Source organism: Lathyrus oleraceus, chromosome 2, assembly GCF_024323335.1.
Source record: "Lathyrus oleraceus cultivar Zhongwan6 chromosome 2, CAAS_Psat_ZW6_1.0, whole genome shotgun sequence".
NCBI classification, from domain to species: Eukaryota; Viridiplantae; Streptophyta; class Magnoliopsida; order Fabales; family Fabaceae; genus Lathyrus; species Lathyrus oleraceus.
The window spans coordinates 300,185,751-300,210,102 of NC_066580.1; the positions used below are offsets into that span (position 1 = coordinate 300,185,751).

Here is a 24,352-nt window from a genome sequence, read left to right on the forward strand (position 1 = left end):
GGGAGAACGATCAAGTATTATTGAGATTTTCTTCTCGAAGAGTGAGGAGAAATGTGAAGGCTAGTGATATGCAAGTAATGTATGATTCCTGATGTTTTCCTAAAGATATCCACGACTTGCCTCTAGAGCATGAATATGAGTTCGATGAAGGTGAAAAGTTGATGTTTGCATTTTCTAAACAAGTGAGAGAGTCCGTGAGGGATGAGGCGCAAGTTCTTGTGATGTTAGATTCGTTGGAAACCAAAGGCAATTAAGCAGTTTGCGATCTTTCTGTAGTGTGTGAATTTCCAGAAGTGTTTCCTGAAGACATTAGTGATTTACCACCAGAGTGAGAGATTGAGTTTACTATTGACTTGGTACCCGATACTAGTCATAATTTTATGACTTCGTATGAAATGTATGCTTCTGAGTTGAGTGAGCTGAATAAATAGTTGGAAGAGTTACTTGAGAAGAAATCTGTTCGACCAAGTGTTTCTCTTTGGAGTGCGCTGATATTGTCAATAAAGAAGAAGGATGGTAGCATGAGGTTGTATGTTGACTATCGACAGCTAAATAAGGTGACAATTAAGAATAAATATCCTCTTTTGAGAATTGATGATTTGATGGATCAATTAGTCGATGCTCGTGTTTTTAGTAAAACTGATTTGCGGTCGGGTTACCATCAAATTCGAGTGAAACCCGAAGATATTTCGAAGACTACGTTCAGAATGAGATATGGTCACTAAGAGTATTCTGTGATGCCATTTGGTGTGACCAATGTGCCACATGTGTTTATGGAATATATGAATATGACTTTTCATCAATATTTGGGTAAGTTCGTGGTGGTATTCATTGGCGACATTCTAATTTATTCGAAGACTGATAAAGAGCATGCAGAGCATCTGAGAATCGTGTTAGAGTTATTTAAAGAGAAGTAATTTTATGCTAAGCTATCTAAGTGTGAGTTTTGGTTAAGAGAAGTGAGTTTTCTTGGCCACGTAATTTTTAGTGGTGGTATTACAGTTGATCCTCTGAAGGTTAATGATATGTTGCAGTGGGAGAATCTGAAGTCTGTTACGGAGATTAGAACTTTCCTTGGGTTACCTGGTTATTATCTCAGATTCATAGAAAGTTTTTCGAAGTTGATAATTCCTTTGACTTAATTGACTTGAAAGGGTCAAACGTATATGTGGGATGTTGCTTGTGAAGAGAGTTTTATATAACTCAAGAAAAAGTTGACGACTGCTCCGATTTTGATTCTGCCGAGTACAACCGAACCTTTTGTCGTGTATTGTGATGCTTCCAAGATGGGTCTGGATGGTGTGTTGGTGCAAAATGGACAAGTTGTGGCTTATGCATCGAGACAACTTATAGTTCATGAGAAGAGTTATCCTACACATGACTTAGAGTTAGCTGTTGTTGTGTTCACACTTAAAATTTGGAGACATTATTTGTTTGACTCTAGATTTTAAGTGTTTAGTGATCATAAGAGCTTGAAGTACCTATTCGATCAAAATGAGTTAAATATGAGGCAAATGAAGTGGCTTGAATTGTTGAAGGATTATGATTTTGGTTTGAATTACCATTTTGGTAAAGCCAATGTAGTGGTTGACGCATTGAGTTGGAAGACGTTGCATATGTCGACATTGATGGCTAGAGAGTTAGAGCTAATCGAATAATTTAAAGATATGAGTTTGGTTTGTGAAGTCATGTCGTAGAGTGTGAAACTAGCTATGTTAAAGGTTACCAATGGTGTTTTGGAAGAGATTAGAGAAAGTCATATGGCTGATTTGGATTTGGTAGTTCGTTTGGCTTTAATCAATCAAGGTCGAGGTGGTGATTTCAGGATTGATGATAATGGTGTTATAGAAATCTGTGATATAATCTATGTTCTTGATGTGCCTGAACTCAAGAAGATTATTCTTAAAGAATGGCACCGAAATGGTCTGAGTATTCATCCGGGTGCTACAAAGATGTATCCGAATTTGAGAAAGATGTTTTGGTGGTCTAGAATAAAGACAGAGATCGCAAAGTTCGTGTATGCGTGTCCGACTTGCCAAAATTAAAAGATTGAGTATCAAAAGTCGTTGGGTTTGATGCAATTATTGTCTATTCCTGAGTGGAAATGGGACATCATTTCGATGGATTTTGTGTCTGGATGGCTGAGGGTTGTGAAGAACTGAGATAGTATTTGGGTACTTGTGGATAGGTTGACGAAGTCTGTTCATTTTATTCTGATGAGACTGGATTATCCGTTGGAGAGGTTGACGAAGTTGTATATTGAGAGGATTGTCAGTTTGCACGATATTCCGTCCAATATTGTATCTGATAGAGATTTGAGGTTTACGTCGAGGTTCTGGAAGAGTTTGTAGATGGCTTTGGGTACAAAGTTGCATCCGAGTTCTACTTATCATCCGCAAACAAATGTTCAGACTGAGAGGACTATTCAGTCGCTAAAGGACTTGTTGAGGGCTTGGGATAACTTTTTACCGTTGATTGAGTTTACTTACAACAACAGTTTCCATTCGAGTATTGGAATAACACCGTTTGAGACATTGTATGGTAGAAGGTGTATGACGCCTTTGTGTTGGTATGACTCATGAGAGGGTGTTATGATTGGACCTGAGATTGTCCAACAAACCACACACTTTTACTGATAGTCTAAGGAAAAAGGAAACAAAGATATTTCTTAGAAAAGTTTCAATGTCAATGGTTGCAAAAAACTCCCAAACACTCAATTTCTCCTATTTATAGTCAACTGCAATTAAATGATTCAGACCAACTAGAGAGAGAAGTTACAAGATCAAAGACTGGATTTCCCTTTGTGGATACATGCCAACTCGAGTGCAATCTAAATTGCGCCATGCCTAGCTAGTCACGTAACCACACATGTCAGAAGAAGGTTATGAAACATTTCAATGATAGACTACATTTAGTGGTCTCATTCTCTACTACTTTTTTTAAATGATTCCAGAAGTTTCAGTTCTATTTCACATCAGATAACATTCTGGAGGTCGACCAACATCACTTAAGGCTTTCTCTAACTCCTTCAATTCCCGATAAAGCCTTAAGGCCAACTGTTATGGTTGGGCAAATGCACAATAAATTAAGACTCAATTCGTCTCAAATCCGCTATATTTGATTGACCCAAGGTAAAAATTAGTTCACACGTAAATAACAAGGTATATTTTTTATCTTCTATCATCTTGAATCTTGAACTGATTTATACACTGGAGTGCTAACCATACATGTTCACCCCGCACCAAGGATGACCCTAGAGATAGGCCACCAAGATTATCGCGTAGGGCTTTATTTTAAAAAAATATTTATAGAATTCTAATTAATTGACATTTAAAAAAAATATTTCTATTTCAATTCTATAATAGAATCTATTAAAAATTTATGATAATAAAAATCATTTAAAATTATGACTATCTTATGTTTTTGTAGATTTTGTATAGCTTAATCATGGTTTAATTGCGGAAAATAAATAAGGACATTATTTTTTTATCATTTAAACATAATCAATACTTTTAAATTTTTTTAACCACGATTTAAGCGGATTTTTTTTTGAATCCTATTAAAAAAAGGGTCATATTAAAAGTAATACTAGTAATAGTATATGATAATGATTAGAAACAAGTTGGAAATTGATCGAATATTGAAATGAGCTTATCTTAAACACTCCTAGTAGCATATGATAATGATTGTATTGAGCTATCCTAAAAGGAAAAACAACAATTTGGCATAAAAAATGGAATAAAAAAAAGTTGGTCCTTGATGCCGTGCAGAAACGTGAATGTTTAAAGGAGACACGTGGAAATCAAAGCTATGGCTGACGACATGAAAATTCTAGCGTACAAATGGCGTGACTTTCGTCGGCTCCACAAACAATAGTAATTTATAAACATTTTCAATTATTAATTATTAATTAAATAAAAATAAAAAAATAAACATTTTGTTGTGTACGTCCCTTTGCATTTGCATTGCGCCTCGTAGAAGCAGATACACATAAATCCATTGTTAGGTTAAAAACTCTAAGAAATAACAACAATCTTCATCTTCTTCATCACAGGTAATCGATCAATTCTCAAAACTCTTCCAAAATTTTCAAATCTTTTATTCAATTTTCCCTTTCATCGCACATTCGTTATTTCATTCGTTTCACTTGCTTCTGTTTTTAAACCTAATTTTAATGCTTAACTCATGAAATTGGTCCTTTTGGTAGTTAAGAATTTCGAGTACGTTTTTCAGTTTTTCAGTTGTAAAATAATGATTAATATCAGTTTAGTTGCAGGAAACTGAGTTGAAAGATCGTCAAAGTCTATCTGCAACAAACAATACATCTCTATAGAGTATAGAGTGTTGGTTGAATTGTATTCAAAGTCTGCAATTCTACTTGGCCGTCAAATTTGATAGAATAATGGCTTTTCCTGGCTCCTTGCAACTGTCCCATGGATTGGGCCTTTGCAGGAACCTGAACCTGAGCTCCAATAAAGATATGGTACTAGAAAATTTTCAGTTCTACGTCTTTGTGCAGGGTTTGGTTTGGTTTTGTTTATTTCTCACTCTTTTTACCACTATGGTTTACAGAGGGTATCAGGGAGATGCAAGTTACAATTATTCAATGAATATCCCTCATATTCTGTTTTGGTATGTTCTTAAAACGTTGAGATATAGTCATGCTGCTTTCTGATAGGGTTAATTCTGACTTGGTTAGTTTGTTAGAATAAATGTCCTATTTTATAGGGCTGTTAGCATAGCAGTTGGATTCCTTTTTGATTTAGTCTTTATTAGTTCCTATTTTCTAGCTAAGATTTAGGATAGTAATCAGCTATATATTAGCTTTTCTATTATTCAATAAAGTAAGTCAGTTATCAGAGTTTCCTAACAATCTGGTATCAGAGCTAGACTTCATATCGAGAGAAAAAAAGGAGAGAGAGTTCGTAAGCAATGGCTGAAGGAAACATTGGTTTTTCCCAACCCTCTATTCCGAAATACGATGGTGATTATGACCACTGGAGGAAGCGCAACTCAAAGATCTAAAGACGAAGAATTACTTGTTTCAATCTCTTGACAAGTCAATTCTTAAAACGATCACTCAGAAGGAGACATCCAAGCAACTTTGGGATTCCATGAAGATGAAATGTCAAGGGAATGCTCGAGTTCAAAGGGCTCAACTCAACCGCCTTCGCATAGAGTTTGAGGTCCTAGCTATGAAACAAGGTGAAGCAATTGGTGATTATTTTAGCCGAGTGATGATGATTGCAAATGATATGAGAAATTACGGAGAGGATATGGCTGATGTCAAGATCGTAGAGAAGATCTTGAGAACCCTCACTGAAAAATGGAACTATATAGTTTGTTCCATAGAAGAGTCAAAGGACATTGATGAGCTCTCTGTTGATGCTTTGCAAAGTTCTCTTCTTGTCCATGAACAAAAGTTTAAGAAAGATGGAGACGAAGAACATGCTCTCAAGGTGTCCTATGATGAAAGAAATGGTGGAAGAGGATGAGGAAGAAGCACTTTCAGAGGAGGAAGAGGCAGAGGCAGGGGTCGACAAAGTTACAACAGGGCGACCGTCGAATGCCACACATGCCATCAGCTAGGACACTATCAGTACGAGTGTCCAAATTTATCGAAGCAAGCAAACTATGTTGAGCTTGAAGAATCAGAAGAGATGTTGCTTATGGCATATGTTGAATCTTCTAGAATCAATCAACAAGATGTGTGGTTTCTGGACACTGGCTGCAGCAACCATATGTGTGGTGATTCTTCACTATTCATGGATATGGAGAATGGATTCAAAAGAAATGTCAGATTGGCCAACCATACAACAATGAATGTTGTTGGAAAAGGAAGTGTAAGACTAGTCTTGGAAGGAGTTTATCACACTGTCAAAGATGTGTTCTATGTGCCAGATTTAAAGAACAATCTTCTTAGTATTGGACAACTACAAGAGAAAGGTCTAGCTGTTCTGATAAAGGACAATCAATGTAGGATCTACCATCCTACAAAGGGTCTAGTCATCACCAGCAAAATGACAGCCAACAGAATGTTTGTGTTGCTCACTAATACACCTTGTTGCAAGCAGACAACAAGTGAAAAGTGTTTTCAAGCTGATGTCCAAGATCTCTTCAACTTTGGCATTCTAGATATGGTCATCTAAGCTATACAGGTTTGAAGACTCTGAAAAACAAGGAAATGGTGAAAGGGCTGCCACATTTTGCTGAAACCAATGTTGTATGCACGGGCTGTTTAAAAGGGAAGCAACATCGAGAAACTATTCCAAAGAAGGCGATATGGAGAGCTTCAGAAAAACTAGAGTTGATTCATTCTGACATTTGTGGTCCAATCTCTCCTACTTCCAACGGACAAAAGAGGTATCTCATTTGTTTCATTGATGATTTTAGTAGAAAAGCTTGGGTGTATTTTCTTGCATATAAGGCCGACGCCTTTAGTGTCTTTAAGCAATTCAGAACGTGTGTAGAGAAAGCATCCAGTTTGTCCATTAAATGCTTAAGAACAGATCGTGGAGGTGAATTTTCATCAAATGAGTTCAAAGAATATTGTAGAGAGAATGGCATTAAGAGGCAGTTAACCACAGTCTACACACCTCAGCAAAATGGTGTTGCAGAACGAAAAAACAGAACTGTTATGAATATGGTGAGATGTCTGCTGGCTGAGAAAGATGTGCCAAGAAATTTCTGGCCAGAAGCTGTGAATTGGGCCTTCTATGTTCTAAATAGATGTCCAACATCATCAGTCAAGGACATGGCCCTTAAAGAAGCTTGGAGTGGGGTGAAACCTTCAGTTGAACACTTCAAAGTGTTTGGTTGTGTAGCTCATGCTCACGTCCCTGATGCTAGACGGGCTAAACTGGATGATAAGAGTCGCAATTATGTTCTGTTTGGGGTAAGTGCAGAATCCAAGGGATATAAACTCTATGATCCTTTGAACAAGAAAGTCATAATCAGTAGGGATGTTGTCTTTGAGGAAGAAAAGAAGTGGAATTGGGATGAAAGTTACCAAGAATTCATTAGACTTGATCTAGAGGCGGGAGAAGAAAATGATGAAATCACCCAACAGAATCATGACACACAAAGCAACGAGGAAGAAGAAAAGGAGATGACAAGTGATGCAATTGAGGCTGTTGTACCTAGTGCCAATCCTACAACTTCCAATGCAAGAGAAATCAGAGTTAGAAGAGCACCAGTATGGATGAATGATTATGTTATTGGTGAAGATGTTATTGGTGAAGAAGAAGATGGTCAAATACATTTTGCTTTCCTTGCTAGCTCTGATCCAATCAGTTTTGAAGTGGCAGTGCAAAGTGAAAAATGGAGACAAGCAATGGATGATGAAATAAGTACAATCGAGAAGAACGGGACATGGCAGCGAACTGATTTGCCAAGAGGTGCTAAAACCATAGGAGTCAAATGGGTATACAAGACCAAACTAAATCAACTGGGAGAAATTGAAAAATATAAAGTTCGTTTAGTGGCAAAAGGATATGCTCAACAACAAGGAGTTGATTATGATGAAGTGTATGCTCCTGTAGCTCGTATGGACACTGTACGTATGATCATTCTTGCAGCTCAAAGAAGTTGGATTATTTATCAACTTGATGTGAAATCTGCCTTTCTCCAAGGAGAATTATCGGAAGAGGTCTATGTTGAACAACCTAAGGGTTATGAATTGAAGGATGAAGGGAGGAAGGTCTACAAGCTTAACAAAGCTTTATATGGACTCAAGCAAGCACCGCGAGCATGGTTCAGTCGAATAGAGTCATACTTCAAGCAGACAGGATTCGAGAAGGATGCAAGTGAACAAACATTATTTACTAAAGTGAATAAACAAGGTAACTTCTTAATTGTTAGCCTATATGTTGATGATTTAATCTATACGGGAAATGATGGTGCTATGATGAGAGAGTTCAAACAGTCCATGATGAAGGAGTTTGACATGTCTGACTTGGAAAAGATGAAATACTTTCTTGGTATAGAAGTATTACAGTTTGATGAAGGGTATTTATCAGCCAGAAGAAGTATGTGAAAGATATGATAAAGAAATTTGGAATGGAAGAAAGCAATTCTGTGCAGAATCCAATGGTTCCAGGTTTCAAAATTCACAAAGATGAAGATGGTGTGAAAGTGAATAGTTCAGTCTACAAGCAGCTGGTTGGAAGCATGAAGTATCTGATAACCACAAGACCTGATGTGATGTATTCAATTAGCCTCATTAGTAGATACATGTCAAATCCAACTGAGCTTTATCTTATGGCAGCTAAAAGGATATTGAGGTATTTACAAGGAACCATTAGCTATGGGATTCTCTATAGGAAGACTGGAAATACAGAGCTGATTGAATTCAGCGACAGTGATTATGCTGGAAGTATGGAGGACAGAAAGAGTACATCCGGGTATGCATTTATTCTGAGCAATGCAGTTGTAGCATGGTCTTCAAGGAAATAACCTATTGTCGCACTGAGCACCACAGAAACAGAATTTGTAGCTGTTGCAGCCTGCACATGTCAAATGATATGGATGAAAAGAGTGTTGAAGAAGCTTGGCTATAATGGTAGTAGCAGTCCAGTTATATTTTGTGACAATAGTTCAACAATTAAGCTATCCAAAAACCCTGTGATGCACGGAAAGAGTAAGCACATTGATGTACAACTGAAGTTTTGTGGCACTGAACAACAGATAGCAGACATTTTCACTAAGCCTCTCAAGTTGAAGACATTTCAGCATCTTAGGAAGAAACTTGGAGTATGTGATGCACCTAAGTTAAACTAGTATACTGTCTAGTTTAAGGGAGGAAATGATAGGGTTAATTCTGACTTGGTTAGTTTGTTAGAATAAATGTCCTATTTTATAGGGCTGTTAGCATAGCAGTTGGATTCCTTTTTGATTTAGTCTTTATTAGTTCCTATTTTCTAGCTAAGATTTAGGATAGTCAGTTTATGTAATTAACTATATATTAACTTTTCTATTATTCAATAAAGTAAGTCAGTTATCAGAGTTTCCTAACACTTTCCGTTTATTCAACTTTTAATTGGTGTGCCAAAATATTTGTGGCGCTGTTGTGAAACTTTAGCCTGGCATTCAACTGTGCCCATTTTGGTTGATTGCAGACTTCTTGGTACTGTTTTTTTAGTTATATAGACAAATGTTAGTATTAGAAAAAATTGGTAAAAGCTGTTATATTTTATTCATCAGCCTTAGCTGGTTTATATAGTGAAGATACAATAATTACAATTTATTTTTTCCTTAATTGAGAATAAAGAAAAATAAAGGTAGTATTAAAGACAATAATAAAATCGGAAATAATATATTTTCCAACACCCCCCTCAAGTTGGTGCATTGATATCTATCATACCCAACTTGTCTATCAAATACTCAAAAGTAGGCCTTGCCAAGCTTTTGGTCAGGATATCCGCAGTTTGTTGACTTGAAGTCACGAAGGGTAGACATATGATTCCCGCATCTAACTTCTCCTTTATGAAGTGTCGATCAATCTCGATATGCTTGGTTCTGTCATGTTGAACTGGATTATGAGCTATGCTAATAGCAGCTTTACTGTCAGAGTACAATTTTAATGGAAGCTCAATTTTCACCTTAAGTTCTTCTAGGACTCTAAGGATCCATAATCCTTCACAAATACCTTGAGACATAGCTCTAAACTCGACCTCTGCACTACTCCTGGCTACAACTCCTTGTTTCTTGCTCCTCCATGTCACAAGATTACCCCAAACATAGGTACAATATCCAGATGTTGATCTTCTATCTGTGACTGAACCTGCCCAATCGGCATCGGTGAAGATACACATTTTTTTCACTAGTCTTCTTAAAAAATAATCTTTTTCCAGAATTTCCCTTCAAATATCTCAGTATCCTATATACTGCCTCAAGATGTTCCTCGAAAGGAGAATGCATAAACTGACTCAGTACACTAACTGAGAAAGCAATATCAGGTCGGGTGTGTGACAAATAAATCAGTTTCCCAACCAATCTCTGATATCTCTCAGTATCAACAGAAACATTACCTTCTCCCCAAAGTTTAGCATTAGGATCCATAGGGGTATCTGCAGGACGACATCCACTCATTCCTGTTTCTTTCAACAAGTCTATAATGTATTTCTGCTGTGAAACCACAATACCATTTTTTGACAGAGCAACCTCCATACCTAGAAAATATCTCATGAATCCTAGATCCTTGATTTCAAAGTCTACTGCCAGTTTCTCTTTTACTCTTGCCATTTCCACTGTATCGTCTCTAGTAAGGACAATATCATCAACATAAACAATCAGGACAGCAACTTTCCCATCGTGCGAGAATTTTGTGAACAAGGTGTGGTCAGCCTGTCCTTGGATGTACCCTTGTTTCTTCATGGACTTAGTGAATTTTTCAAACCAAGCTCTAGGGGACTGCTTTAATCCATACAAAGACTTATTTAGTTTGCACACATTTGATCCAAATTTGTTTTCAAAGCCAGGAGGAATGTCCATATATATTTCTTCTTCTAGATCGCCATTAAGAAAGGCATTCTTAACATCTAACTGGTGAAAAGGCCAATCCATTTTGGCAGCAAGAGACAAGAATTCTGACAGTGTTCAATTTTGCAACAGGAGCAAATGTCTCTGAGTAATCTATACCATAGGTCTGAGTAAAGCCTTTAGCCACCAAGCGAGCCTTATACCTTTCAATTGACCCATCTGAATTATACTTTATAGTAAACACCCATTTGCATCCAACTGTCTTCTTGCCATCTGGTAGTGGCGTAACACTCCAAGTTTTGTTCTTTTCTAGAGCTTTCATCTCCTTTCTAGAGCAACCTGTACACTTTTTGGAATTTCTACACTAGACAATTTTGAAGTGAAGGCAGACATAGATGAAGACAAATTTGAATATGATATAAAATTGGACATGGGATGTTTAGTGCAAGATCTGACAGGTTTTCTAATGGCAACAGGATCATCTATATCAGAATACAAAATACGACTCTCAGAAACAGAGATAGACTTACCTTTTCTTTTGTTAGGAAATTGATCATTCCCCGGTTCAGATTCCTGGCAGTGTTGAGATGTGGACTTGTCCTTTCCTTTATGGTGCTTTTTCACAAAAACCTTTCCTTTCCAAGTCCCGTTTCCTAATTCAAATTTGTTTTGTTGAAGTGACTCATTATTTTGTGGCATTTCAATTAGATCATCATTATCATCGTTTTCAGGATTCTCATTGTTTTCTACAAGAGAAAATGTAGGCTCAGATTCACAAGGTTCCTTACTCATGACAGGAGTAGGATTTGATAAAGAATCGCGGCTATTTTCTGTTGGTGCAGGTGTAAAAAACTTAGAATTTTGTGATATTGGTAAAGATAAGTTATTTAAAAAACTCATGTCCTCAATTTGAAACGAGTCTTCGTCTATCTCCCCCCCTTGAAGATGAGTGTCATAAAAAAAAGGTTTATTTTCAAAGAATGTAACATCCATAGTGACAAACATTTTCTTATTTTTTGGATCAAAACATTTATATCCTTTTTGGGTTGGGGAGTATCCAACAAAGACACATTTTATAGCACGTGACTCAAGTTTTCCAACATTTTTATGTTCATGAACAAAGGCTGTGCAACCAAAGATTTTTAAAGTCAAATCAGTTAAAACACGAGTACTAGGAAAACATTCTTTGAAGACGTTAATAGGAGTTTGAAAATTGAGAATTTTGGAGGGCATTCTGTTAATTAAATATGCAGCTGTTAAAACAGCTTCGCCCCACAAATAATTTGGTACTTTATTTGAAAAAAGTAGAGCTCTAGCAACCTCTAGTAAATGTCTATTTTTCCTTTCGGCCACTCCATTTTGTTGAGGAGTATTAGGACATGAACTTTGATGTACAATCCCATTTTTTAGAAAAAAATCACCCAGGATAGTGTTAAAATATTCTTTGCCATTATCACTTCTAAAGATTTGGATATTTGTTTGAAATTGGTTCTGCACCATTAAAACAAAATTCTTTACAGCCTGACACACATCTGATTTCCCCCTTAACAAGTACACCCAACATACTCTTATATGATCGTCTATAAATGTGATAAATCATTTTTTAAGAGAGAGTGTACTTGTACGGTTAGGGCCCCAAACATCACTGTGTATAATAGAAAAAGGCTTTGATGGTTTATAAGATTGTATTGAAAACTGGGAACGATGATGCTTTGCAAATTCACATGCTTCACATTTAAATGAAGAAAATTTTTTATTGTGAAATATCTTAGGAAACAAGTGTTTTAAGTAACGAAAACTAGGATGACCTAATCTTAAATGCCATACCATAATGTTGTCATCTTTATTATTCAAGACGGAAAAAGACTTAAAGCAGGAACTTATTGTTTTTAAAGGTAGTTGTGATGCAGATCCAATTTCAAGGTAGTAGAGTCCTCCACTCTCCTTAGCATTGCCAATCATCTTCCCCGAGTTCAAATCTTGAAAGACACAGTGAGATCGGAAAAAATTAGTTTGACAATTTATATCTTGGGCTAATTTACTCACGAATATTAAATTACAAGATAAATTTGGAACATGAAGGACATTTTTAAGAGTTAACATTTGAGACAACACAACTGACCCTTTACCTGCAATGGCTGAAAAAGAGCCATCTGCAATTTTTATTTTTTGATTACCTGCACATGGACTATATGAAGAGAACAAATTAGATTCACCTGTCATGTGATCGGAGGCTCCTGAATCTACTATCCAAGTATGATTGGGACTGACACTAAGAAATGCAGAATTACCTTTTGTTGCTATAGAGCAAGAAGGGGTTGGAGACTCAAGGAGTTTGTACAGTCTGTCTAGTTGCTCCGTAGTGAATGGGAACTGAGACGGAGGAGGTTGCTGCCCTTGATCAGAATTACTAGCCTGAAATGCACGACCACTGTTTATGACCACCGGCGGTTCCTCATGTACACCGTTTCCGCGGCCACCGCCGTTTCCACGGCTAAAGCCCGAATCAGATTGTTGTTGGTCGCCATTACTGCTATTGTTTATGACCACCGACGGTTCCTCGTGTACACCGTTTCCGCGGCCGCCACTGTTTCCACGGCCACCGCCGTTTTCACGGCCACCGCCGTTTTCACGGCCACCACAGTTTCCACGGCCACCGCCCGAATCAGATTGTGGTTGGTCGCCATGGTTGGATCCAGTGTAGGCTTGTGATAGGGGAGACCACATGCTGTTGTCATTCGCCATAGGAGGTTAACAGAGAGTATGTGAATTGGGTCAAACAAAAAATATGTTCAGGGAAATTTTATGGTAACCCCTAACCCAACAAAAATAGGTTGAGGAAAACTTTTACGGTAACCCCTAACTCAGTGCTCTTGATACCATATTAGAAAAAATTGGTAAAAGCTGTTATATTTTATTCATCAGCCTTAGCTGGTTTATATAGTGAAGATACAATAATTACAATTTATTTTTTCTTTAATTGAGAATAAAGAAAAATAAAGGTAGTATTAAAGACAATAATAAAATCGGAGATAATATATTTTCCAACCGTTAGTTAGTAATATATTAGTTTCAACTGTTCGAACCCTGAACTTAGTACTATTTGATTTTGTTTCTATGCTATTTTTTCTTGGTACTGATTTATTTTTATTATGTTAGTTTCCTGTGTTCGACCACTGGACTTCTTAGTTTCCAGGGTTTTGAACCCAGGACTTCTTAGTTGTTGGTACTGTTTTTTCTTTTTACTTAGATGGATGACCCATTCAGCATTCCACCAGTATCTGTAATATTGTCAGCTAATAATGTTAATGTGCTATTTGTAATGATACCTATATTTAATTAATGATGATTGAGTTTTGATAATTTATATATTATTAATGATTAAATGAAAAAGTAATTCCCTTGCAAGATTATAGAAATTGCATGACTATTATCGTTTCACTTGAAAGTAAATGTTATACTATCTTCCTTTGCAGTTCATGAAACAGGATTACAGGGGTCTTCAACACCTCCGTCATGTAAACAAGTCAACACGTAGATTGTCTTGCAAATCACGATCTTTTAAATGTCATTGTTTTTTAGTGCCAGGCCAACAAATTGTGATTCCTTCTGTTAAAGTGGCTACTAAAGTGCTGACAAGGTGAATTTTGTGATTTTCCATCCATCGAGCGTACAAATTTAAGGGCTTCGTCTTTTTATTGGTATAGACTGACAAACTTTTCTGCAGGTGCTGTAACGTGTTACAAAATAGTCAAGTCATTGTAAAGTTGATTCCTGCTATTGGCATTATCATTTTTGCAGTATGGGGTGTTGGTCCATTAATGTTTCAGACAAGGAAACATTGTTTTCAGGTTATTTAGCAATTGTTGTATTATTCAGCTTTGTACTAACAGATTGAGTGCTATTGACACCTAAGTCTAACAGTATACACTGTATCCTGCAGAGGAGTGATAATAGTTGGAAAAAAAGTACCACTCATTACATAGTAACTTCATACCTTCGACCACTACTATTATGGACGGGAGCCATACTTATTTCCAGGTTTCACTTCACTATTACAAAATAATAACTTTATCTGATAATGAATGTATTATATCTTTTTCTGATGATGAATGTATTCCATCTTTTTCTAATGAACCTATTCTCCACATACTTAATTGATCTGCTAATTGCAGATCATTTGAGCCAGTAATTCTACCCACTGAAACTAGCCAGGCTGTTAAGGAACGACTTCTGAGTTTCGTTAAATCATTGTCGACTGTAGTGGCTTTTGCCTATTGTTTATCTAGGTATGCCTATTTCCTTACCTCCTTCAGAATATTTCTCGGTATTAATGAATCATTTGGTCACTTAGTTGTGCTCCTAGTTAATTAATTTGTTTGGGATTTTCTCCCCCTTTAACGAGAAGCCTTGTATAATTTTCTATTATTTTGACAAATTGTGACACCTTCATATGTTTTATCTTACGGCTTAGTTTTTTTGTTTCTTTAAACATTTCTACTGAATTTTTTCAAGACAAATCATTATTGTAGCATGCTTGAGAACTTTCCCCAGATCATTTGGATCCAATTTGCAGGCTTATTAACTTTTGCTTCTAGAAACTAATTGTGTACTACTTTTATGCAGTGCAATTCAACAAGCACAAAAATTTGTAACAGAGAATGCAGATGCAAGTCAGACAAGAAATGTTGGTACCTTTTGTCTATGTAAATGCACTGATTTTATAGTCTCATATGAAGTTTAAACAGTATATATATAGTCAACCCCGTCTATTAGTCGATAACTTTCATATAGGTGCTATTATGACTCCGCAGGATCTTATTCTTTCAATCAATTAGCTGGTAGCAAAAGTTGGGAAACATAGTTACCCATCTATATACTCCATCGGACATCAATATATAAGCAAATCTCAACTAATTTCACCATAATTAGTGATTTCATTTCTTAAATTTCATTCAAATTAATATAGATTTTATTTTTCAATATCAATTTTATTTCATGGAACAAGTTCTCATAAAAGGCAGTTAAAAAAACACTGTTACTTTTTTATTACATTTAAGATATTGAATTGCAGTAACAAAAAAGTAGATATTGAATTGCAGTTAACTAAAATTTTTTATTAGCATGACATTAGGTATTTTTGCTTATAATCGGAACCAGTTGAGTAATGGTGTGTATTTGTTTCGGTTGCTAGATTTACTATTCATCCTTATCAATTTGTATTACAGATAGTGACTATTATTCACTAGATTAATTTTAATTTACAGAAAGAAAAGCATGTAGAATTGGAAGCACTACAATAGTGACTATGTTGAAATACAAGAGACTAAAATATTTGAATAAACCGTGTGTTTTGAAAAGCACCACAAAGACTTTATTATATATAGAGAGATTACAACTAATTACATGATATAGTCGATGTGAGGCTATTTAATATACAAATATTCTTAACACTATATTTACAAATATCAATACTCCCCCTCAAGCTTATGCATATAAATCAAATGCACCAAGTTTGTTACACATATAATTAGTTCTGGGGCTTCACAGGAATTTTGTAAACACGTCTGCCAATTGATCATTAGAGTTGACAAAGTTTGTGACGATGTCACCTGACTCGATTTTCTCTCTGATAAAGTGACAGTCTATCTCAATATGTTTGGTCCTTTCATGGAAGACTGAATTTGAAGTAATGTGCAATGCAGCTTGATTATCACAAATAAGTGTCATTGGTCTTGCTTCTTCAATTTGAAGTTCCTTGAGCAACTGTTTTAAGTTAAAACTTTTAACCAAATAAGTTCACACGTTGGTATTGCCATGGCCCTATACTCTGCCTTGGCGCTTGATCTTGCAATTACGTTTTGTTTCTTACTTTTCCAGGATATAAGGTTTCCTCCAACAAGTACACAATACCCAGAGGTGGACCGTCTATTAATGGGTGACTCTGCCCAATCAGCATCGGGGTATCCAACTATCTGAGTATGTCCTTTATTTTCATACACTAGACCTTTTTCTAGAGCACATTTGATGTATCTCAGAATCCGGATAACAGTATCCATGTGTTCCTGACAAGGGAAATTTAAGAACTGACTTACCACACTAACTGCAAAAGAAATGTCTGGACGAGTAAATGTCAGATAATTCAACTTTTCATCCAATCTCCTATACCTTCCTGAGAAAGATAGAGGCTCCCACTGATTGGGTAGTAGTTTGACACTTGGATCTATAGGAGTATGAGCTGGTTTAATATTTAACAAACCTGTTTCTTCCAAAATATCCATAGCATATTTCCGCTGAGAAATCACCAAATCATATTTAGATTGGACTACCTTAATACCCAAGAAATAGCGAAGTTTATCAAGATCTTTTGTCTGAAATTGATTCGAGAGATGTTGTTTTAACTGGAGTATATCTTGCTGATCGCTACCAGTTATGACAATATCATCTACATACACAATAAGATAAATTCACCCTTGGACTGGATGACGATAAAAAATAGAATGGTCAGCTTCATTACGGACTATACCAAACTGTTGTACTACTATGCTGAATCTGCCCAATCAAGCTCTCGGAGATTGTTTAAGACCATAAAGAGACCTGTGGAACCTACACACCATGTTGGATGACTCCCCCTGAGCAACAAATCCAGGTGGTTGCTCTATATATACTTCCTCTTCAAGATCACCATGTAAAAAAGCATTTTTGATGTCAAGTTGGTGAAGAGGCCAATGTCAAATGGCTGCAATGGCTAGAAGAAGTCTAACAGACACCATCTTGGCTACAGGCGAGAAGATATCACTATAATCCAATCCAAAAATCTGAGTGTATCCTTTGGCTACCAAGCGAGATTTAAATCGATCAATCTTACCATCTGGACCAACCTTCACTGTATAAAGCCAACGACAACCTACTAAAGATTTCCCATAGGGTAGAGGAACCAGTTCCCAGGTACCACTGCATTGAAGAGCACGCAATTCATCAATCATTGCTTGCCTCCATTCAGGGTGAGATAATGCTTCACCTGGAGTTTTAGGAATAAAAACAAAAGACAAAGAGGACAAACAAGTATACTACAAAGGGGAAAGACAATGATAGCATAAATCAATATAATGTGGAGAAGGGTTTCGTGTCTGAAGTATACCTTTTCGAATTACAATCGGAAGATCAAACTCAAGTTGCAGGATCAGATCCGGTGATGGCGAAGGCGTCGGAGGAGAGTCTACAATGACCTCAAGGACAGGGACAACAGGCATTGAGTGACGACGCTGATATGTTTCAAGTGGTCGAGAAGGGGGGGGGGGGTCAGGAGTCGTAGATTGATGGGGGATAATGCTAGGCGGGACATTATTAACTGCCGAAAAAGGCGTGGGAGTATTTTCTTGAATAAGTTCTGAAGTATGTGACTGGACTCGAAATATGGAACAGACTCGAAGAAGGTAACATCGGCCGATACGAGGTATCGTTGTAGAGTATGTGAATAACAACAATAATCTTTTTGGGATCGATGATAATCAAGAAAGACACACTTTAGTGATCGAGTTGATAGTTTATCAAGATCAGGAGAGAGATTATGTACAAAACATGAGGACCCGAAGACTCTGGGAGGAATTGGGTGAAATGGGGAATTGGGAAAAAGTATTGAATGAGGGATTTTATTGTTAAGGACAAATGAGGGCATGCGATTTATAAGCTAACATGCCGTTAGCACAACATCCCCCCAAAACCGAAGTGAAACATTACCATGGAGAAGTAGGGTCCAAGTGGTTTCTACGAGATGCCGATTTTTGCGTTCGGCTACCCCGTTTTGTTGAGGTGTGTGAGGGCAAGATGTTTGATGGAGAATACCATTGTGTGACATAAAATTTTAAAATTGTTGGGATAAATATTCACGGGCATTGTCCCTTCTTAAGGTACGAAAAGACACACCGAATTGAATTCTTATTTCTTGATAGAATTGTTCAAAAATAGAAAATAATTCAGATCTTGAGAAATCATCAATAAAGGTGATAAAATACCTAGACTCAAGAGTAGAGACAATACGCGAGGGACTCCAAACATCGGTGGGAACTAAAGCAAAAGGGGACGAAGCTCGTTTATTGACTCGATTGGGGACCTGACCACAAGTGTGTTTTCCTAGCTGACACGACTCACAATGTAAATTAGATACCTTCGATAAATTTGGCACCAACTTATGTAGTTTGGAAAGACTGAGATGGCCTAACTGAGCATGGATAGTGAGTGAAGAATCTTTGGTTGAGCATGTCTAAGATGATACTGAGAGGTAATAAAGGCCTTGAGACTCACATCCGACGCCAATTGTCTGTCCCGAAGTCCGATCCTGCAGGGTAACATTATTGTTAGTGAAGGTGACACTACAATCAAGAGAACGAGTTAAACTAATGACTGTAAGTAAATTAAACGGACAATTAGGTACATAGAGGACAAAAGTAACAGATAGAGAGAAGGTAGAATTTGAACAGTATCAATCCCTTCAGATCGGGTTTGCGAACCATTGGTAGAAGTTATAGTAGGTAAGAAACCAGATGTAGAGAGGGAAGAGAAAATAGTTTTATTACCGGTAATATGATCATACGCACCAGAATTAAGGACCCAAGATCCAAGAGAAGATGATTGAGAGAGACAAGCAGATAAATTACCAGTGTGTTACCGAAGCAGTAGAATTTAAATTCTGATAATTCTGATACCACCTGAGAAAATCATCGTAGTTTGGCGTAAAGTTATGAGTAGTCATGAGTATCTGAAGAGAGAAAATATCACGCGAACCGGATGAAAAAGACTCTGGTTGAACTGGATCACAATTTTCTGCGAGTGGAAAATAAAATCTGATACCGAATCTGAAATAGTTGCCCTATGGAGAGTGGGGCGGTGGAAAAATTGTCAGGATCGGCCGCCGGACGTGCTGTCACGTGCGGATTAGGTGCGGGCCCGCGAGGCCTGCGTGTAGAGACGTAGGTGGCGCGTGCGGAGGTTTCTGCCGGTGAAAAGTGGGGAACGACTAGATCGGAGGAGACACTTCTGCCGGTAGGTTTAGTTTGCTGGAACTTCGTCGGAAACAATAGCGATGGTAGCGGACGGTCGCATCAGTGTGGTGGTGACTAGAGAATTTTAAAAACTGATGCCGGAATGAGTCACGACAATGTATGGAAGGCAAACCGGAGTAATGACACGGTTTGTCAAAAAAAAAATTTCACCGGAAGACAGTGGGTCAACTGGATAAAGTACGGTGAAAGGTTGTCTCTCGGTAGGCTTTGGATACCATATTGAAATACAAGAGGCTAAGAGACATTTGAATAAACCGTGTATTTTGAAAAGTAGAACGGAAACTTTATTATATATAGAGAGATTACAATTAATTACATGATATAGTCGACGTGAGACTATTCAATATATACTTAATACTATATTTACAAATATCAACAACAGATGACTAAAATATTATTAGCTTGACATTAGGTATTTTTGCTTATAATCAGAACCATTTGAGTAATGGTGTGTATTTGTTTCGGTTTCTAGATTTAATATTCATCCTTATCAATTTGTATTACAGATAGTGACTATTATTCACTAGATTAATTTTAATATACAGAAAGAAAAGCATGTAGAACTGGAAGCATTTGAATATAATATATGACAGCTCCCAGGTATAGGAGCTAAAATAATATATTATGGCTGGACATGATTTTAGAAGAGATATCTTTATAAAAGACTAGTAACTTGGCAACTAAAACATATAGAAGATAATAATTGTAGAAACCTGTATTTCCGTTAATTGCTTGATTATTAGTTGTGGTTCAATTTAAAACATATAATGAATTATCTATTTTTTTTGTCAGATGGGGTTCCAATTTGCAGGCAAAGCTGTTTATTCTGCTGTATGGATTGCTGCCTTTTCATTATTTATGGAATTGCTGGGCTTCTCTACCCAGAAATGGGTTACTGCAGGAGGTTTTGGGACAGTTTTGTTGACTCTTGCTGGTCGTGAGGTATTTATTGTTGCTTATAATCATCCCAATTCTCTTACATTTCAGTATTTTAGTTGTTGCTATGATATTATGGAACCTATTAACATTAAATGTTATCTGTTTAGATATTTACAAACTTCCTTTCAAGCGTGATGATTCACGCAACTCGGCCTTTTGTGGTAAATGAATGGATTCAAACAAAGATTGAAGGATATGAAGTTTCTGGCACTGTTGAGGTGTGTTAAATTGCACCTTTTAACTGTTGAATGTGGGAACTATATATAAACATAATATATATTACATGTATCATGTTTTGTTTCTATAATAATATAACAGAATTAAATTATACAATATGGTGTAGTGATTTTTGAGATCTCTGAGTTAGGCATAGATGTTTTCCTGCTATGCAGCATGTTGGCTGGTGGTCCCCAACAATTATACGAGGCGAAGATGGTGAAGCTGTACACATTCCAAACCACAAATTTACGGTGAATGTCGTACGGAATCTCAGTCAAAAAAAACATTGGAGAATCAAAACTCACCTAGCAGTTAGTCATTTGGATGTAAATAAGATCAATGTAAGAAATCAATTTGTTGTTTATATTGGATTCACTTCTCACCAATGTTGAATGTTCTATGATATTTTTTCGAATGACAAATGGTTTAATGCTTCTGCAGAACATTGTTGCTGACATGCGAAAAGTATTAGCCAAAAATCCTCAAGTTGAGCAGCAGAAGTTGCACAGGAGAGTGTTTTTGGACAATATAAACCCTGAAAATCAGGCTCTCATGGTATGTATGAACTGGTTAGACCATTACTGTATATCTTGCAATCAATGAGTCTGTGCTAATTTACTGGGATCCTCAATAAAAATAATTATTTATTCCTCTTTTCTAAATTTGAGCCATAAACAACAGAGGAAATATTCTTTTTGTTTATTAGATTGAAGTAGCTCTTTCAGATAATGACAGCGTGTTCATTTTAATCTGCTGCGCCTACATTTGACGGGGTGCTTTCGTGTGCATTTTTAATCTGCTGCCTACCTTTTACTGGAGTGCTTTCTATAGTTATGTTTTCAATAATATATCCCTAGATTTCATTAGTCAGCTATTGACTTCTCTTTGAAACTTTGGCTTTCTTCCACATGTAATACTTTATTCTTTTTAATATTAGTTCCATTCTAAATATCGTTATTAAATACTTAGGGTACCTAAGAAGATTAACTAATACTTGAGCCAAGTAAGTTGGTAATTTGTACAGTTTAGTGTCTAAAGCCCTATTAAAGTAAAGGACTAATAGAGCATGTTTGAACACTTAATCCTATTCATACATTTGAGGAGCTTGAATAAACTTAGCCTGCCTTGAGTACACTACATCTATCTGCACTAGTGCAGATTTACAGCTTAATTGCTGCAGATGTTTCTTCTTCTTTTGTTCTCTCAATCAAATTTGTGTACTTATCAAATCAAATTTCACAGCTTGGAAAATCCACTAGTCATGATCAAATCTAATTTCACAGCTTGGAAAATCCATTAGTCATGATCAAATCAAACTATTGCTCGCATACTTATCAGTGTGCTGCTATCTTATGATAGTTATGTATTTACATATAAACGTAATCATTTTTTTCTTCTGATTTTCACAGATTCTGATTTCTTGTTTCGTCAAGACTTCACATTTTGAAGAATATTTGTGTGTTAAGGTAAGAATACTTCTTGTTTATTTATATAGAATATGCACATTTTATAACACTTCCCTCATATAGTCATGACTCAACTTGCAAATATGAATTAAAGAGCTGTTGGAAGCTTTTAGGATATAGAATAAAAAGAAATTATAGTAGTTAAAGTAGTTATGAATTGCTAGAGTAATTAGTTAGTTATTAATTGTTTGGTTAGGTTGTTTTTTTGTTTTAAGTTAGTTTCTTGTGATTCTTTGTCCTTTCTCTTGTATAGGAAGTCTATAAATAAAGACTTCCACTCCCTTAGAAATCATCTTTGACATATCTTAGTTTTGATTGGTTTATAACCAGTGTAGGAGAGCTCGCTCTCTTGTTATTTCCTATTTTTCAATAAAGTGTTCTTTCTTTGGAATCCAATTATTGGGTTCCTAACAGGAACAATATTATTTTTATACTACAGTTGGAAACAATTAATAGACAGGAAACAATTGCATAAGTTTGAGAATTTCTATAAAATAGGAGAAACTCGGGAATAATCATGTTACAGGCCCTTCCAAGTGTCACTACATGGAACCTTGCAATCAACTCTGTTAGTGTTGCATCTTGCTTGCTCTATTTTAGAGTCTTGTAGTATATCAGTAGAAGATGGATATACCTCGAAAAGTGACTAGCTTCATATTTGTAGCTTGAGTTTGCTCCTTTTAATGAGTTATAGCCATTGATAGAAAACTTGACCGATAAAATTGTAATTTTAGTTTTGATGGTCCAAGATCGGGGATTCTAACCCAAAGTTACACTTACTATATGTTCAATCTTGGGTGTTATTTATTTGCATTTGAACTTTGTGATTTAAGATATGATTCATTTGGCTGTAAAATGTAGAACTTGATTTTCAATCCCATATTAGATGCTTGACAGTTGAAATCTTCTTAAATAATTTAAAACAAAAATAGCAATGATGAATTATTCTAGAAGTTATTAACTTTTTATGATGATGTAGCTAAATTATACTAATATCGGTGTACCAGTTTATAATGTTCTAAAAGCCTGTTCTTGTGTGTTGACTTGACATAACTCCAAATATGATCCTAGTTCTGATCATCAGTTTATATTGCTAAAAAATTAACCTGAATTTCTATCTATTGGATTTTTAAAACAGGAAACTGTACTATTGGATCTTCTTAGAGTTATCAGCCATCACCGAGCCCGGCTTGCAACACCAGTCCGTACCATACTGAAAGTATATAGTGATGCCGACTTGGACAACATACCATACGCAGATTCTGAAACAGTATCTAACCGCCCATTATTAGTGATTGAATCGCCTTACAAGAACAATGCAGATGATAAAACGAAAAGTCGATCAACACGTACAGCTGTTGATCAAGATAACAAGACAACTGTGCAAACCAAACTTGATGTCAAGACAGACAAGGTTGGACCAATAGGAGCACCAGATACCAAGGTTAGAGAAACTCAAGATAACTCTGAGGTGGACGCCAAAGTCATGGCATCTAACTCTGATGCAAATGGAAACTTTAAACCTGACTCTGAAGTGGGTGAACACAAGCCACCGAAATCAAATTTAAACAAGGAAAACGTGGAGGTGCCAGAAATATCTTATAATTCCAACTCCAAAGTAACTGGTTTGGAATTAGATTATTCATCCCAGAAGGACATCCATGTGAAACAATCTAAGGGTCAAACCATTAAAAACATCAAGCCAAAAGTCAACTCAGAGAATCTAGTTTCCTCATCGACAAACAACACTGACAAATCCAATGGAAACATGCCAACAAAACAGGAAGGAGAAAGGAAACCCGCCGTATCCAGGCCTGTTCTTGAAGAAAATATTGTACTTGGCGTTGCATTGGAGGGATCAAAGAGGACACTTCCTATTAATGAGGAAACTGACACTGTGACAACTCAAGAGAACAAGGAAATGGCTGCATTTCAGGGTGGAAATGAATCCCCAAAGCCTTCAGATGGGAATGTAAAGTAAGATTGTAGTTGCTAGTAGAGTAATATTTAGCTATCATGAGTTTAACTGGTTAGTTGTTTGGAAGCTTAGTCTTCAAGCTTTTAAGTACACACTGCTGAAAAGCTTGAACCACATTCCCATCCCTGAGAAGCTGTATATATCATTACTTTTATGTAATTCATACACTCCTCAAAGATCTTGAGCTATATTGTAACATCAATTTACTA

General features: G+C 36.4%; 1 protein-coding gene across 5 annotated transcripts; it reads left to right on the forward strand.

The window, feature by feature from the left end:
* The first annotated feature begins 3,897 nt into the window (after positions 1-3,897).
* Positions 3,898-24,352, forward strand: LOC127119218 (mechanosensitive ion channel protein 2, chloroplastic). 5 transcript variants are annotated; one of them, XM_051049405.1, is made up of 14 exons: positions 3,898-4,054; positions 4,277-4,483; positions 4,573-4,632; positions 13,956-14,119; positions 14,207-14,330; positions 14,423-14,520; positions 14,655-14,768; positions 15,106-15,166; positions 20,334-20,483; positions 20,588-20,698; positions 20,873-21,040; positions 21,141-21,254; positions 22,109-22,165; positions 23,304-24,352. In XM_051049405.1, the coding sequence occupies exons 2-14, from the start codon at positions 4,403-4,405 to the stop codon at positions 24,144-24,146; spliced, it is 2,145 nt and encodes a 714-aa protein (XP_050905362.1). In that variant the 5' UTR covers positions 3,898-4,054; positions 4,277-4,402; the 3' UTR covers positions 24,147-24,352. The 5 variants fall into 5 exon arrangements, with proteins under 5 accessions (XP_050905362.1, XP_050905365.1, XP_050905364.1 ...); XM_051049407.1 differs by having other exon boundaries at positions 3,902-4,054; positions 4,271-4,483; XM_051049406.1 differs by having other exon boundaries at positions 3,908-4,054; positions 4,266-4,483.

What these genes read in the sequence shown, in the direction of transcription:
- LOC127119218 (XM_051049405.1), top strand. Translation starts at nt 4,403, where the DNA reads ATGGCTTTTCCTGGCTCCTTGCAACTGTCCCATGGATTGGGCCTTTGC. An exon ending in CAAGGAAACATTGTTTTCAG is followed by an intron (nt 14,331 to 14,422) that starts GTTATTTAGCAA and finishes TGTATCCTGCAG; the next exon opens with AGGAGTGATAATAGTTGGAA. An exon ending in TGACTCTTGCTGGTCGTGAG is followed by an intron (nt 20,484 to 20,587) that starts GTATTTATTGTT and finishes TTATCTGTTTAG; the next exon opens with ATATTTACAAACTTCCTTTC.